Below are 14,712 nucleotides of genomic sequence, written 5' to 3'. Positions count from 1 at the left end.
AAACTAATACTTAAATATATATTTCCAGTAAAGAAAACATTTGACTTCTGGTGGAGTAAAGCAGTGAGATGTTTTGACTTGTGAGTACAGACACAGGTTTCTCAGCCCCTGCTTCTTTTTTTCCTGTTAGAAATTTTTTGCCATCGAGTTCTCATAATCTCTGCAAATCCAAAGACGGGAACACAAGCCACTTCACTTTGACACAAAAGAAACTTAAAGAAAAAAAATCAAGAACTCAAAAAGCTATAATGTAGAAGTATAAAGGGGGGGAACAAAAATTAGAAGCTGCAAGGAGACGCGAGGGGTTAAAGTTCTGACCACTGTCTGCACATGTAAAATCATATCACCTTATCTGAAAAGTTTAGGCTCTAAAGAAAACACTCAGTTTAAAATACCTTTTAGGTATATTAAATCTTTAGGCTGAAGATTACAGCAAGTGTTTTCTCTTTGGTGAGTAGCTGTTTGTCTCACTTTATTTACTTGGTGTTGGATATTTGTCAATGTCATTTCATATCTGCAGAAAATTCATACGTTCTGTGGAAGTATGTATGTGTGTGAGAGTGCTGAAGGTCACATGACTATTTCATCCTATTTGGTGGAGCAGCTTGACTTTTTTCCCTTGCTTTTGGTGATGGTTGTGAGTGCAGAAGTTGATTGACAGATGCATGCCAGAAACCCCCATTCTCCTTTTCAAAGACTACATATGATGGATTGCGATCTTTCAGCTCAGCAGGACACAGGGACCATGCAAGCTGTAATTGGTCAGGTATGGAGTCAGCCATTTCTCAACTCCCCTTTTATTTTTTTTTTTCACAAGGGTCTAACCATATGATTCACATAATTCATATTTACAGTACCATCTTTCTATCTGTATCTTCAGCTACCAGCGAGTGTAGTACTGAAAGTGAGAAAGGCAAAAGAAACACAATAATCTGGCCAGGGAATCACTAGAAAAAACTAAATTACCATCCTTTTCTTCTAATAAACCCTGTTTCTGTCTGAGCTTTATCAAATCAATGTATTTATTAATTTGCTGTTTTATTTTGTTTAAATATGCTGAAGTAGAAGAACCGAGGAGTGAAAGTGTTATGCTTGCTGGGGAGTTGCTTTCTATTTGTAATGCTGTTCATTATTTTTGTATTGACTGTATTCCTGTACTAGATGCTGTGGCTTCTATTTTTTATTTTTATTTTTTCTTCTTATACTCCTAATCCAGATAATGTGTGATTGAGCCTGGTAAATGTAGTAGTCTTTGCTGCTGCAGAGGGGCAGCCTGCAAATTAAACACTGCCACAATCTGAAAGGTCCAGGTGGTCTGCTCGTGCTTCCTAATGCAATCCAGCACAACAGCTTTAATAAACAGCTCTATTTAGTTCTCCCTCCCTGTATCCAGGGAAGTGAACTGGGGCTGCTGTGATGAAATGCCAGAAGAATATCTCTCAAAGGCCTCACAAGCTGATTTTTAGAGCTTTTCCGTTTTGTCGTCTTTGTCTTCCAAATGGGTCAGTGAGTCCTTCTCTTTCTTTTTTGTGATTTCTGATAAGTCTGTAGTTTTTATATGTGTGATTTAACCATGCTGTTTTGAGCTTTAGCCAGAACAGAGAAAAATCATTGTCTTTTCATTTGCTTCAAATAATAACCTGAAGTGGGGAAAGAAATTATTTTGTTCTGATGAACAGGGAGGGCTGTTTTCCTGTGAAAGCAGTCAGAGTCAGATGAGGGTGCCTGTTTTTCTTTTTCTAACAAAATTTTAAGTGCTCAACACTTTCTCATTAACCACTGACTTGTAAATCATTCTCTGGTAAAGGGTATTTTTTGAACTCTCAAAAGTTTGTGGTTTTTTGCATATGTTTCCAGTATAGTGAACGCATGCTGCTGAGATGATGACATAGTATTTGTTTTCTATATGTTGATATAATGGTAGAAAAATACAGATTCTATACATTGTTTTCATCTAAATTATGGCAAAGCACTGAAGTCCCTCAAAGAACATGGTTTATTAATACCATCGTACATAGTAATGCATTTTTGGGCGGAAAATGTCAAATATGTAATGCCATGTTTACCACAGACTTTTATTGCTTTAAATATTTTAAAAATAGAAGATACATTTTTTATTAAAAATCCTCCAAAAATTCACAGCTTTCTATTAGGCTGGCTTATACCTAAAAAGTGGGGCATGCTTGCCAGTACTACATTGTGCAAAAAGATGTATTTTAGACTATGTTAATTACCTTTTTGTTTAACTTGTTCAGTCTTACAGAAATATATTTAATGATTCTAAGGCAGATACAATGGCAAGGTTTTGAGCAAGTGCTCTTGACAGAAAATGTACCCTGAAATCTTTATAAATCTAAAGGCTTGTAATATCTCTTTAATGTAAATTTTGTTTCCACATGTAAGAAAGTGTAAGTTAGCTATTTTATTTAAGGCTTGCCAACTCTCAGAAAGTGGTTTTGAGGCTGGAAATGGTAGAAGGATTTTTTTTCCTGTGTGTAACATTCCATATTTCATGAATTAAAAAAAGTTCAGTGAATGTCTGGGAAAATGTTTATATCAAGTGTTTGTGTATTTTATTTCCTAAAATTAATAGCAAGAGCATGTACTTAAAAGAAAAACAAATTTAGGTATTTTAGGTGACTAACTTCTGTGGGTTTTCTGTGTTAGACTTTATAGATGTTATTTTTCTGAAACTTACTGTCTTAGGTGCTGCAAACATTTTTTCACATCAGCATGTGTGCATATTTACATTTCATATATGTAAGTGTGCACATCAAAATGGGTTCATAAATCCACAAAATTTTCAAGTATGTTTTTGTTTTGATTAATTGTCCAATGTTTGGTTGTTATTAGCTATGTGTTAAGATAGAATAAAAAGTTTAAATTTCTTTTTCTGATAAAAAATTATGCATTTTCTGGTTGTATAGTAAAGGAGTTAGTTAAAATGTGAGAATCTCAGGGCACTCAGTAAAATTACCATACTGTGCTGAAAATAGACATAGACTTTCTGTAAGTACTTTAAGAGAAAATAACTATCAAAAGGCAAGCCGTATGGCAGAAAATCTATCCATATTGTAAGTCTCTATTTTGTATTGATAAATAGTTAAGGTTTGCATATTTAGTAGTTGCATAGTTTTAGAAGAGGCATTTATTTCCTGACACTATTAGAAAAAGTTCTTAAAAGTCTTTGTTAACTTTCAAACCTCCAAACCCAAAAAATTGGATAAATGTTTATAATTTGGCCTTTTTATATCAGCATTGTATTTTTTTTCTGCCATAAGAATTATTTTTTTTACTAATCCTGCAGATGTAGCTCTAAATTCAGTTGTGTTTCTGCTAATAGAATGTGAACTTGCCTAATTAAAAATCCAAACTATACATTTATAGCTGATGCAATGGAGATCAGACACACTAGCAGTTTTTTGTAGTTTAAGCATTAGTCTGTGTATGACACAAATAGAATAGCAGGAGCATACCGATTTAAAGGCATTTTCAACACCAAGTACTTGTTAATCATTAAATGCATTTTTTACTTAAAAAAAAAATCTGGATTTTGGCTGTCTTTAACCACCAGTCCACGGTGATTCCCACTGGTGATGGCAATGGTGTGCACAGTGCTGCAACTCTGACTGTTACCCAGCACCTGGATGTACTGGGTCCAGGGTGCAGAATTGCTTGTGAGCCTTCCCTCTGGATTTTTCCTCCCCCAAGCAAGCAATAAAACAGCCAAGTACTCTGAAGAACAACCTCCTTGCCTTGTGTGTCAAGATCTAGAAGCTCATTGCTCATTGTGATTTTGATTCATAACTGGAGTGTTTGGCATGAAACCCTGATCCCTGCCAGCAATAGTCTGTAGCATCCTTCCTTGCATGCCAAGCCGCAATATCCATTATTTCTTCAATTGTTTTTTGCTCTTGTAGCAACTATTAGCTGGATTTTTATGCTATATTCTCTGTATATCCTGAGCCCATCTGAATGAACAGATAATTAAATGTCATCTTATTATTCCAAAGACGTTGTAATTTTTCTGCCTAGTATGCTTTCTAAAACCTCTACTACACCTTTTTCTTATTCCTTTTTCTCTCCATCTTTTTTTTTCCCCCCCTCAGACCTGAGCTTGTGAGTGACAGGTTAGTTCATCAGCATTACAGCCCTCCTGTTTTTGTCTCATCTCATGCAGACAGGTCACTGTGTCCAATCACCCTTCTGGCTCTGCTGTCCCCAGGGGAGCCCAGGCCAGCCTGCCATCTTGATCCACCGGCCTGAGGGCCCAGGCTGGCTGCACATTTCTGTGTTCACTGGTTCTTGCAAATATAGTAAAGTGGGAAAGGGGAGGGGAGCAGCTTAAATTAGATCTCTGTATATTGAGAGGAAACAAATTAGGTGACATTCTTCTTCAAATAAGCATGTGTTTGCAGTTATTACTGCTATATTTGAGTTCTCTTTCTACAAGTTTAGCATGTTTATTTCTGTATTTCAGTGGTATCCTCCATATGATCTCACCATGTAGTAAATGCTATTTTGCTATTTATGCAAGGGTAAACATGGTCTTTTCCCACAGAGAGTTCTCTGAAGCCCAGTTTATGAATCTGATACGTTGCTGCAGCCAGTGTGGGTCTTTCTGTTCTGTTTCATTTTGTTGCCATTTTTAAATTCTTTTTTTTTTGTATTTTTCCTCATGACTAACACAAAACAACATGTTTCAGAGAAGCCATTCCTTTTGTAACTTTTGGTCGCTTTTCAGAAGGTTAATCTGTTGTCAGTGTTGTTTTTATAATGCAGACTAATATGTATCCAAGAGTTTAATTTTTACCAAATGAAGATCAGACCTATAATGTTATTTTGTCTGAGCAATCTCTACATGATTTTTCTTGTAAGCAGTAGAGAAGTTCTTTTTCTCTTGGAATACCTGTTTCCAGCTCTAATCTAATATAAAGAATTGCCTGTAACATATACAAACAGAAAATAACCATATGTAAAATTAGGACCCACTTTTGTAAGACAGCAAGGAATTGTGTCATTTTGTCTGCAGTTTGGGACAAATCCTGTTCTTTCAAGTAAGAATTAGACCCATCACTGTAAGAATGACTACTTGCATAAGTAAGGCCAGACTACATGTCCCCTTGGCTGCTCACTGTATATCCAGAACAAACATTGCAGTCCTTTCCAGTCACCAACAGTGGTTTTCTGCAGTTCAGGACTGTGGGGGAGAGACTTATGGACAGGTACCCATTGACTTTTTTTTTTCAGTAGTAGAGAGACAATATAAACAGTAAGAAATATGTTTGAAAAACTTCATACTTTTAATATTTATGAACAAGCTGGTACTCTGATAATGAAGCATTCCATCTCTGCAGAAACCCACTGTTGTATATACTCTCTAGAATATTGTGTCCCTAAGAGTTATTACTGTAAGGAGATGCAGGAATGTGGCTGTAATATTTTACAGTATAAATATTTGTTATGGAGGACTTTGGCTCTTGTTAATTTAATATATGTAAATTGTTTGGTCCTAGGCCTGGATTCCAGCAAAAGAATGCATTTTTCTCTTGACTTCTGTTTTTACAGCAGAAAAGATGAATTTTTATCATTTTGATTCATACTTAAAAAGATTTTTCTTCTTTTCACACCAAAATTTGATTTTAATTGAAATCAGCTTTCTAAAAACATATTTAGTAATTTTCTCTGATTTTCTTTTTTCTATTCTGTACTACTGTGCAGTGTCATCTGTAGGTCAGGGCAGCCAATTAAGAGGTCAAATCTTAAAAAAGCTGCGGTTTGTACTCTGTGTATATTCACTATATTCTAATTGTAAGAAAAATGAAGTATGTCAGATGACCTTTAAATTGCTGGACAAGTGACACTCCTCCAGTGATGCAGATTATTATCTTTTGACAATGCATTTACATTCAAGTACCTCTGTTGTGTTTCCTAGATTCTAGACCGATAAACTAAATATCAGTCTGGCCCACTTTTGTGTGTACAGTGCATAGAAGTGACTGCTGAGCCTCTTATCTTACAGTGACCTGTAGCTGTAACAAGACTTATTTTTCTTCTCTGATCTTAACTGTGACTCAAATGGAAGAAAATAAAAGGGCAATCAAAGAGAAATTGTATACAGCACTTTCAACATTAGATGAAGATATGGCAAAATATTATTTTTTCCTGTGATTTACATCGGTCAGCAACATTATTAATGTAGCTTTTCATTCTGAAATTCTAAAGATGGAAGAACCTCAGATGAGGCAATTTTGAATATATGCGTGTTTATCTCTCACTAAACTTAACTAGACTTAAGCATGTACTTAAAAGTTGGTCAGCAAATCACTTAAGCCCATAAGAAGTCTGCAATTGCTAAAATTTCAAGTGCCCAGAATGATACTGAATTCAGTGGGACTCCTCATATATATAAAAATTGGCAGGATCTTGTCCAACAAGTCTGTTGTGTTACTGCTAATAAATATAACAAAGTCTGGCTTAAATGCTAACTAAATAATTGTTATGCAAACTGTTTTACAATTAGAACTGGCTATTAGGAATAAAGATAGTAACCCAAGGGTCTTGAACACTTATTTTTTGAGGATATCAGGGGTACAGGTAAACAGACTATCACTTCAGGGGTTTTGTTTCAATGTTGACTTCAAAACCTCTGTGATGTGTAATACTTTCTTTCAAAATAGAAATACTAGTTGATGTTTGCTGCTGATTCTCTGTTGACTGGTAGTGCTGTCCTATAGTAGTGCTTTATCTAACTGTTAGATCAAAAGAAAATTTTGAAGATCAAGGGACTGTTCAAAATTTCTAGCCATTCTTAAAAAAGGCAGTGGGAGAAAGCTTCATAAATAAAAGGTTGGGGGGAGAAAGAGGGGATGCAAAAATCTTTATTTCAAGCAATCTTGACATGGCAAAGTCTATAAATTAAATTTTCTTAAGTTGTTTAGAATAGTTTTTGTAGTTGCTGGTAAGCCTGTTTTTCCTATCTATATTTTTATATGCCATACTATTTATAGCAAAACTATCTCTGACAAACTTTTACTCACATGAGTAATAGCAATTGATACTGTTTAATGACTTGAAGTTGAATAAATTATTTTCAGAAATGAGAGTCTCATAAATTCATCTTGCTCTCTGCTGTAGATGTACAGCTGTCCCATGTCCTTTGCACATGTGAATGAGGATTTACAGGGCAGAACTCTGATAGTTGTTCTTGTCAAAACACATAGGTCTTGTCTTGGTGGGCTTTTCTGTGCCACCCTACTCTAAAAGAAATCCAGTAATTTGACAAGCAGTGCTACAAAATCACACTTACTTACTTCAGAGAGTAATTTCTGACCCTGTGATATATCTAGTGAGTGGTATCTTAAGTGCTTGCTAAATATGATCTATTCCCAGAGGTGGCTCATTCTAGGATGGGGTTCTGAATCCACAAATGGGGAAGGGCATTGTAAAGGGAAATAGGACCTTAAGCAAAAGAAAAAAAAAAAAGTTAAAATGGAACTTTGTGCTATTTCAGTCGTTGATTCCATGGAGTAGCTTTTATTTTGTAAGATGCTAGCATTTTCAGGAAACTTGGACTCATGTGTGTTTGGAAGACACAATCCAGCTATGGAATGGCACTTCCAAAAAAGGAAATATTACTGGAACAAGTAAAGGACAAAAGTGTTTTTTAACTACCCCCTGCTATGGAAACAAGTTTCAAGAAACAGAAAAAACCAGAACATGAGTTTTTTGCAAGCAAATTAGTGAAAGTCATGTTAATAGTATTACATAACTGCCATTAGACATATTGTTAGTGATACTTCTGTATCAGAATGTTGTACTTTTTGCTAAACTGTTTACATGTCTAACTGCTTTTTCACTTACAAATGTAACTTATGGGGCTCTAATGCAGTTTTTACTTGAGCTTTTCTTATGTTTCAAGTGCAATGAAGTTTTAATGGAATAAAAAGCTCATGGGCTTTAGCCCATTCCTGGAAGACGTCCTTTTTTGGGGGGAAAATAAATAGCTAAATAAAGATTTGCAGCACAGACTAAGATTTAAACAACAATATCAATGACTAGAATGTTTCATATCCTTGCTTCAAGCTTATGAATTAAAATCACATTGTCTCCCATCAGTGGCAAACTAGCATCCACTTTCATTTTTCATCGTATATCACATTAAAGGATGTCATTGTTTTGGGGTTTTTTAATTATAACAATGGAGAAATGTGCCTGATTATTACTGAATACGCCTTTAAAAATACAAAAAAAAAAAGAGCTAAAGATGCAAATAATTCTGATAATGGTTCAGTCTGGTGTTTCCAAGACACTGTCATTGAGTCTATAACTTTTGCTACTAGAACCAGATGCTGCCAAGTGGTGAATGTGTCTGGAGTCCTGGACCTCCCCCTGGTTTTGTTAGCAGGATACTGTTTCAATGAAATAAAATAATCTGGAATAAAGAAGAATTATGTTGCAATAGGAAACCAACAGTTATTTCAAGATTGATGGCCATTAAATCTTACCTTCTCTTTGCTGCGCCTATTCCTTTCTGTGTACAAAATGTGCTTCACATTTTTCAAGTGGATTATACAAAGCAGAAATGATACCTGATTTGTATAATTCTAATCTTTTGGAAGAAAGGTTAAAAGTTGTGGCAAATGTAAAAGTGGTTTCTAATGTGGAAGGATAAAGCAGAAAGTACCAAACTCATTTTGCTTAGTGTCAGTCATGATGATTTATCATTATAGTCAGGGCAAACTATGGTCTTGGAACAGAAACAATTTTGTCCATTAAAAGGGGAAAAAAACAACTCAAAAACCCAGAATGTTCCAGTTTGATTCTTATGTCCTTAGGGTTGCAATATTGAATTCAGAATTGAGGAAGCTTAATCTTGCAGCCAGATTTGACAAGATGCTGGTCAAGCAGTAGGCAGAAGTGATGGTTTGTGTGTTGTAATGCCCATGGTGGGAAATAAAGAAAGATAACAAGATTTTTCCAGAAGTCTGTGTGCAGTATTCACCACCTGCTCCAGCTTCTCACCAAAGTAGGCAAGAAAACTTTTTGTGTGCAAGTTAGTGAGCAACGCTTGCAATTTCAAAGCCTGACAGATGACAAATTTGGAGAGCTCTAAAACACCATGTGAAGGGCTCACAATAGCTGAACACAGTTGTTTGTTTTGGTGATATTGCTTATTTAAAGGGTGATCATGAAACCATTTGAGCACATCCATAAGTATCACCACAACATATTGGGAAAGCATACATGAGTAGCACATTGTGCATTAGACAACATAATGCTAAAGGCTTGGATCTCCTCTGGTTGCAAAAGGATATAGACATGCACTGCTGGAAAAGAATAAGCCAGTTCTCCATCTCCACTCAGTTAATCCTGAGGAGTAGAAATCTCTGTGTGTGTGTGTGTGTTTGTATTAGGGTCCATAGCCAAAAACCTGGAGGCTGAAACTGAAATTGGCAGGTGTTTGGAAAATAAGAGCTGAATTTTGAATAGTCAAGCAACAACACAAAAGAAGCTGGAGATTGGAGTTTCTTCCCCTAAATATATTGCTTTCAGTTTATTTTTGAAGTTCATTCTGGATTTTAGCAAGAAGAGAAATTTAGGGTTGCCCCCTGACTAGGGATTTAGAGTGACTCTGTAATGAATTTTAACCCAAGAGGCACTGTGGATATTCAGCAAACCTTTGTTCTGCTCTGCTCATGTCCTTATGCTAGACCCATCACTGTAGTTATTAGATCTTAAAGATTACATTCTTTGATCTAGTGCTTTCTAAATCCTTAAACCATGGTTTATTTATTTAAAAGGTTATATCCAGCATTGGATTGGATTGTAAAGTACCCTTTGACTCTCATGAAGGACACAGAAGAAACAGATGCTTCTGAGGGCGTATTTCCTTCTGATCATGAAGTACCACAGTATTTTATTGAATTAAGAACTGCACAAAGATCTGTGCTTTTAATCTGGTCAGTGTGTTGAGAATTTTTTTTTATCTCCATGATATTATGATGTCAGTAATTTCTAATACAACAAACATTAAGGTATAAAGGTGAATTTCAGTTGCACTTTTAATTAAAAAAAAAGCTGCAAAGTAGCCTCATATTTCCCTAAGAATATAAATAAAAGCACACTAAACTCAAACAGTTGTTTAACATGAGCATGTTCAGGATGCGTTCTTGGGGGTCTCTTTTCTATCTGCTATTTACCAGGATTAGAAGTAAATCTGTGGAGCTAAACAGAGTTATATTTGGACAAACAGGATCACCAGCAGCCTTTAAGTTTCTTCTGTCAAATTCAGAAGCCCTTACATGAGCAAATTTACAAGTGTAGTCTACAATGTTTGAATAGTGATTCCTAAGAAAGAAGGAACCAGAAAGAAGGCACAGAAAGGAAAAGAGATGAACACTAAAACTAAACCCAGTGTGCTCCATCTTGACTGATATTATTTATACTCTCTCCAAACTGATCTTTCTATTTTTTTTCCCAATCAGTGCTGCAAGGCAAACAGAAAAAAAATTATGTATTTTCCCTTAATTTTGGAAACACAAGACTGAAATTGGTATCTGAAAATAAAAATTTCACTGAAAAATGGTGGTTATTTTTTCATTTTTATAATGCTTGTATTTGATTATTTATCTTTTTTTGAGAAGTTCAACCACTGGAGATGATAGATAATTCTACTTTATACTGGGATCTCTTTATACGATCTGGAAGTACAAAACAGCTGTAAAGTGGGTTGTAAGAGTAATTTATTTGTGCGTACTGTAAAGTTCTTTTATATTTCCATGAATGGTAGAAACCTACCTTGGGGTAAGTAGGGATAGAGTCCAAACAAATGGATTAGAATTTCCATTTTTTTTCAGATGGAAATGAAAAAGGGATAGGCAGAAATCAGACTCAGAAAAAAGAGGAAGGAGAAAGCCTTATTTAGTTAGAAACAAATATCCATTAACAGACAAGGTTAAAGGTCCAAATGCTGTTTTATTGGTCTCCATCTGTATCTTTGCTGGCAGTGATGAAACCATGAAAGGGAGAGAAGAGAACACTACTCAAACCATAGTAGTCAGAGCTGCTTTCTCAATCAATTTGGTTTTAAAAGTAGTATGCTTAAAACAAAAGGCTTAATCTGGTTCTCCCTTTTTTCTTTTTTTTTTTTTTTTTACCCTGTAGCCACAGTTTTGCTTGCTGTGACTTTTGACAAAGATCTGTCTTTAAAGAGCATTATTCAGTTAGTATACCTGGATTAGTTGAAAAGAAAACAAATTAAATTCATAGGAATTAATGTCAATTAAATTCTCTCTTTCTATACTTTCTATTGCAAGTTGCATTCTTCAACTCCAAGTCAAGGGGTGAATAAAAACAGCAAAGAGAATAAAGCAAAGCAAAGAATGACAGTTATGCTAATGAGGAATACCTTAAAATTAGTCAGATATGGGAAAAAATATTAAAATAGCAATTTTGGCGTCGACACAAGAGTTTCCTTTGAAATTTTGAGGAGCTTCCTACTCCATTTTATTTCATAATCCCTTTTAAATGGGAACATAGAAGGCTTAAGGGATTCTGTGAAGTTGTGAGATATTTCTCTCTTTGCTTCCCCATTTTGTGAGAGCCTGAGGGAAAAATATTGGCAGAACTTGTAGAACCTTCTGTAATTGAAGTAGCCCAATATTTCCTATTTTAGAACCTTTGCTGCTGTTCTTAGTATTTCCACCTGGTTGGCTAACTCTTCCTAAATAGTTTTAAAGGCAATTTCTGCTAAAATACTTCAGTGGTTCCCGAGGAAGATAAGGAAATATGATGTATTTTTGCCCATTTTAAAAATACATCATAATTAAGAGCAAAACTCTGAATGTGGTAAGGAGTAGGAACATTGGGCTTGACATGTCTCTTCAGGTATCCTGTAACAAGCCATGCCTGATTATATTCCAAGTCTTTGAAAAATGTAGTTGGCAGATGTTTACTTTGGAACTCTAAATAGCTACATCCCCAAAAAATTCACAGGAAAAGGAACCTCAGAAAGGAACCTCTGAAAATCATCTGCGCATGGACAGGATCAGCTTATCTGAGTCACATCTGACAGTTATTTGTATAAGTGCATCCTGAAAAGTTCCATCCAATTCCAAACTCCATGAGCACCAATTCCTTAGTATCTTTGTCCTATTCATTGCACCAAGTAAAGCCCATATCTTCTTGCCTCTTATAGGAGTATCAGATTATTTCTGTCCCCCTTGAAATGCTAGCTTCCCGCTATACCTGTTGTGGGAAATGGCAGAGGTGACACCAGGGACCCTTTACTTTTCTATCTACTCAGTGACCATATGAGTGTTCACGGGGAATGGAAAAAAGAGAATGTGTGATTCAAATGAAGACAGGACAAGAGCTAGGGAAGATGAAAGATACGGAGTGAAACAATAAATGCAGAAGTAGTCAACCAGGACTAGAGAGTGACAAGGCATGGACAAGTAGGAGCCTGAAGAGTGGATGCAAGAGAGGTTTGGAACTATGAGGGACAGTAGGGAAGAGGACTTGCCTGTGTATGGGCAAGCTTAGATGAAAGGAACAAGGGAAAGGAGACTGGACTTGGTTAGGGATAAAGACAGAAATAGAAAACCCATGGGGCAGGTTCCCTTGCTTCTCGGAAATTTCTGCTGGCAAATCTCACTGGCAAAATTTCTCTGTTCTTTAAAACATATAAATTTACACATACAAAATGTGGAAAACAGTATTTGTACTGTTAAGCAATGTGATTCAAATAATTTGTTTTGCTTGTAAATATATATAATAATGACCCTTTAATTACATAAACAACCATATTGTCTATGTAACACCTTCACAGATTAGGTTCTTTTGGTGTGACTTCTTTCTTAATATTATAGTTGATATATACTGTTATTTTGCTCCCTAGAAATTATGGGAAGTTTATGTATGTATGTATGTATGTGAATATACATACCCATATATACACATGTATATATTTATTCTGGGCCAAATGCCAAATATGACTAAAAAAGTCTTATTCTATTTTAAAGGGAGGGTTGTTGTCTTTGCATGATTTTAAAAGATTAAAGAAGATAATTTTTAAAGAAAAAGTAACATTGACTAAAGCACTAAAACTATCCTGCTTATAAAATGTCAGATTGGAATGTATGGGCTTTCATATGAATGGTAGGATTAAAGGTTCTAACACAGCTGAATTTTCATTTTGAATGAAAAATTTCCCACAGATCTTACCATTACTATTTCCAACAGACAAAATCTATCAATTTACCCAGTAGTTTTTCTAGAATAGTGACTGACATCTAGATTTTTGAATGTATATAGACACTGGTCTTTGCACAAAGTAGACATATTAAGCCCCCATAATAGGTGATACTTGGGTCTTGATTCTCCACTTTCCCAACTACTTATTTACAATGTTAAAAATGGAAGCATTGCAAAGCGAAGTGCTTGTTTCCACTGTAAGTGTTAAATACAGTCCCTTTACTGCAAAGTAAAAGCTCCAGGTTCCTATGGAGAAACAACATTGGATTATCATCTGAACAGATATAATTACTACTATCAGCAACTTGAAGTCACTTTAATTCCTGTACTACACCAATTTTATCTCTGACAGGAGGGATAATTTTCTGAAACTTATTTAGCTTCTCTTGAGCATTATTTACAATTGTGACTATAATCTCATGATTTAGTAACAGAATGTCACCGTGCTGAAAGAGAACTGGGAATAAGTATCTAATACACACCAGGGTGATGTGCAAAGGGGAAACAGTAGCTGCCAACATGGGGGTGTGAAAAAGGTGGGGCTAGAAGAAAGGGGGAGATGCCAGGTGGAAGGAGGGCATGGCAGTTAGAGAATAGGTGTTTTAGTAAGGTTAAAAAAATGAGTTATTTTTCTAATAAGTTTTTTTATGGTTTTATATATTGAACTAATTGTAATAATGACTCAGAAAGGTCAAAAGATTAGGACTAGCAGCCAGGATTACATGGTGGCAGAGAGCTGTGTGAAACAGTTGTGTACAAGAAAACTGAGGATAATAAAACTACATCTATGTTATATTCTTTCTCTTCACCTTTATCCATTTAGCATCTGCTCAGATACAAGTTCAGGGGCCCATCTTACAAGGCATCAGCAAACCAGGCTTGTGGTAGTGGTGCAGCAAGAACTGAGAAAAGCGTAAAACTGGGGCTCAATTCCATCACCTTCCTGTTCTGTATCACATTACAAAGCTTTTACTGTTGCAAGATTAATGTTCATCCCATTAATTCCGTTTTTATTCCTTAACTGAAGGTGGACTGGCACAGAAATTATCTGGTGGCAAATCTGGGCCCAGAGTGTTTCAGTTAAAGTTTACAAAACTAAGAGCAAGTCTATGAAGGTGTCTCTAGATGTTGACTTACATCCAAACCTGTTCTGTTAGCAGAAGTGTTGCTGGCCATGGTATCAATCCCTCCTTCAATGTGATTAAATTATTTTTTTGAAGTTGCTTTTCTAAAAGACAGTTTGTTTCTTGGTCAGTATCTTTCTGCTTTGAATCTGCTTCAGCTTGGTTAATGCCCCCTTGGACACTCACTGTGTCTGCAGTTGTTTCCAGCATGAGCATAGAAGAATAAAGCACAGGAGAATAAAGTATATCTTTTATCCCCTCCTTTCATTATTTCATCTCTTTCCTTCAGGCCAGAGAAAGAAAAGGGTAATTATTATTTTATTAAGTTTTA

At 35.5% G+C, this 14,712-nt stretch overlaps 1 protein-coding gene across 5 annotated transcripts in view; it reads left to right on the top strand.

Annotated features, from left to right (window-relative positions):
- The first annotated feature begins 423 nt into the window (after positions 1-423).
- Positions 424-14,712, top strand: part of POU6F2 (POU class 6 homeobox 2) — a 311,090-nt gene continuing 296,801 nt past the window's right edge. For 2 of the 5 annotated variants that reach the window (XM_038127476.1, XM_038127475.1), the window contains exon 1: positions 634-766. In XM_038127476.1, coding sequence (XP_037983404.1) covers positions 662-766 — 105 coding nt within the window. In that variant the 5' untranslated portion in view covers positions 634-661. The other 3 variants (XM_038127477.1, XM_038127478.1, XM_038127479.1) reach the window with 2 other exon arrangements.

The sequence above is a fragment of the Motacilla alba genome, chromosome 2, assembly GCF_015832195.1.
Source record: "Motacilla alba alba isolate MOTALB_02 chromosome 2, Motacilla_alba_V1.0_pri, whole genome shotgun sequence".
Classification (NCBI taxonomy): Eukaryota; Metazoa; Chordata; class Aves; order Passeriformes; family Motacillidae; genus Motacilla; species Motacilla alba.
The sequence above is the reverse complement of the archived record's forward strand: the minus strand, read 5'-3'. Positions and strand labels throughout refer to the sequence as shown.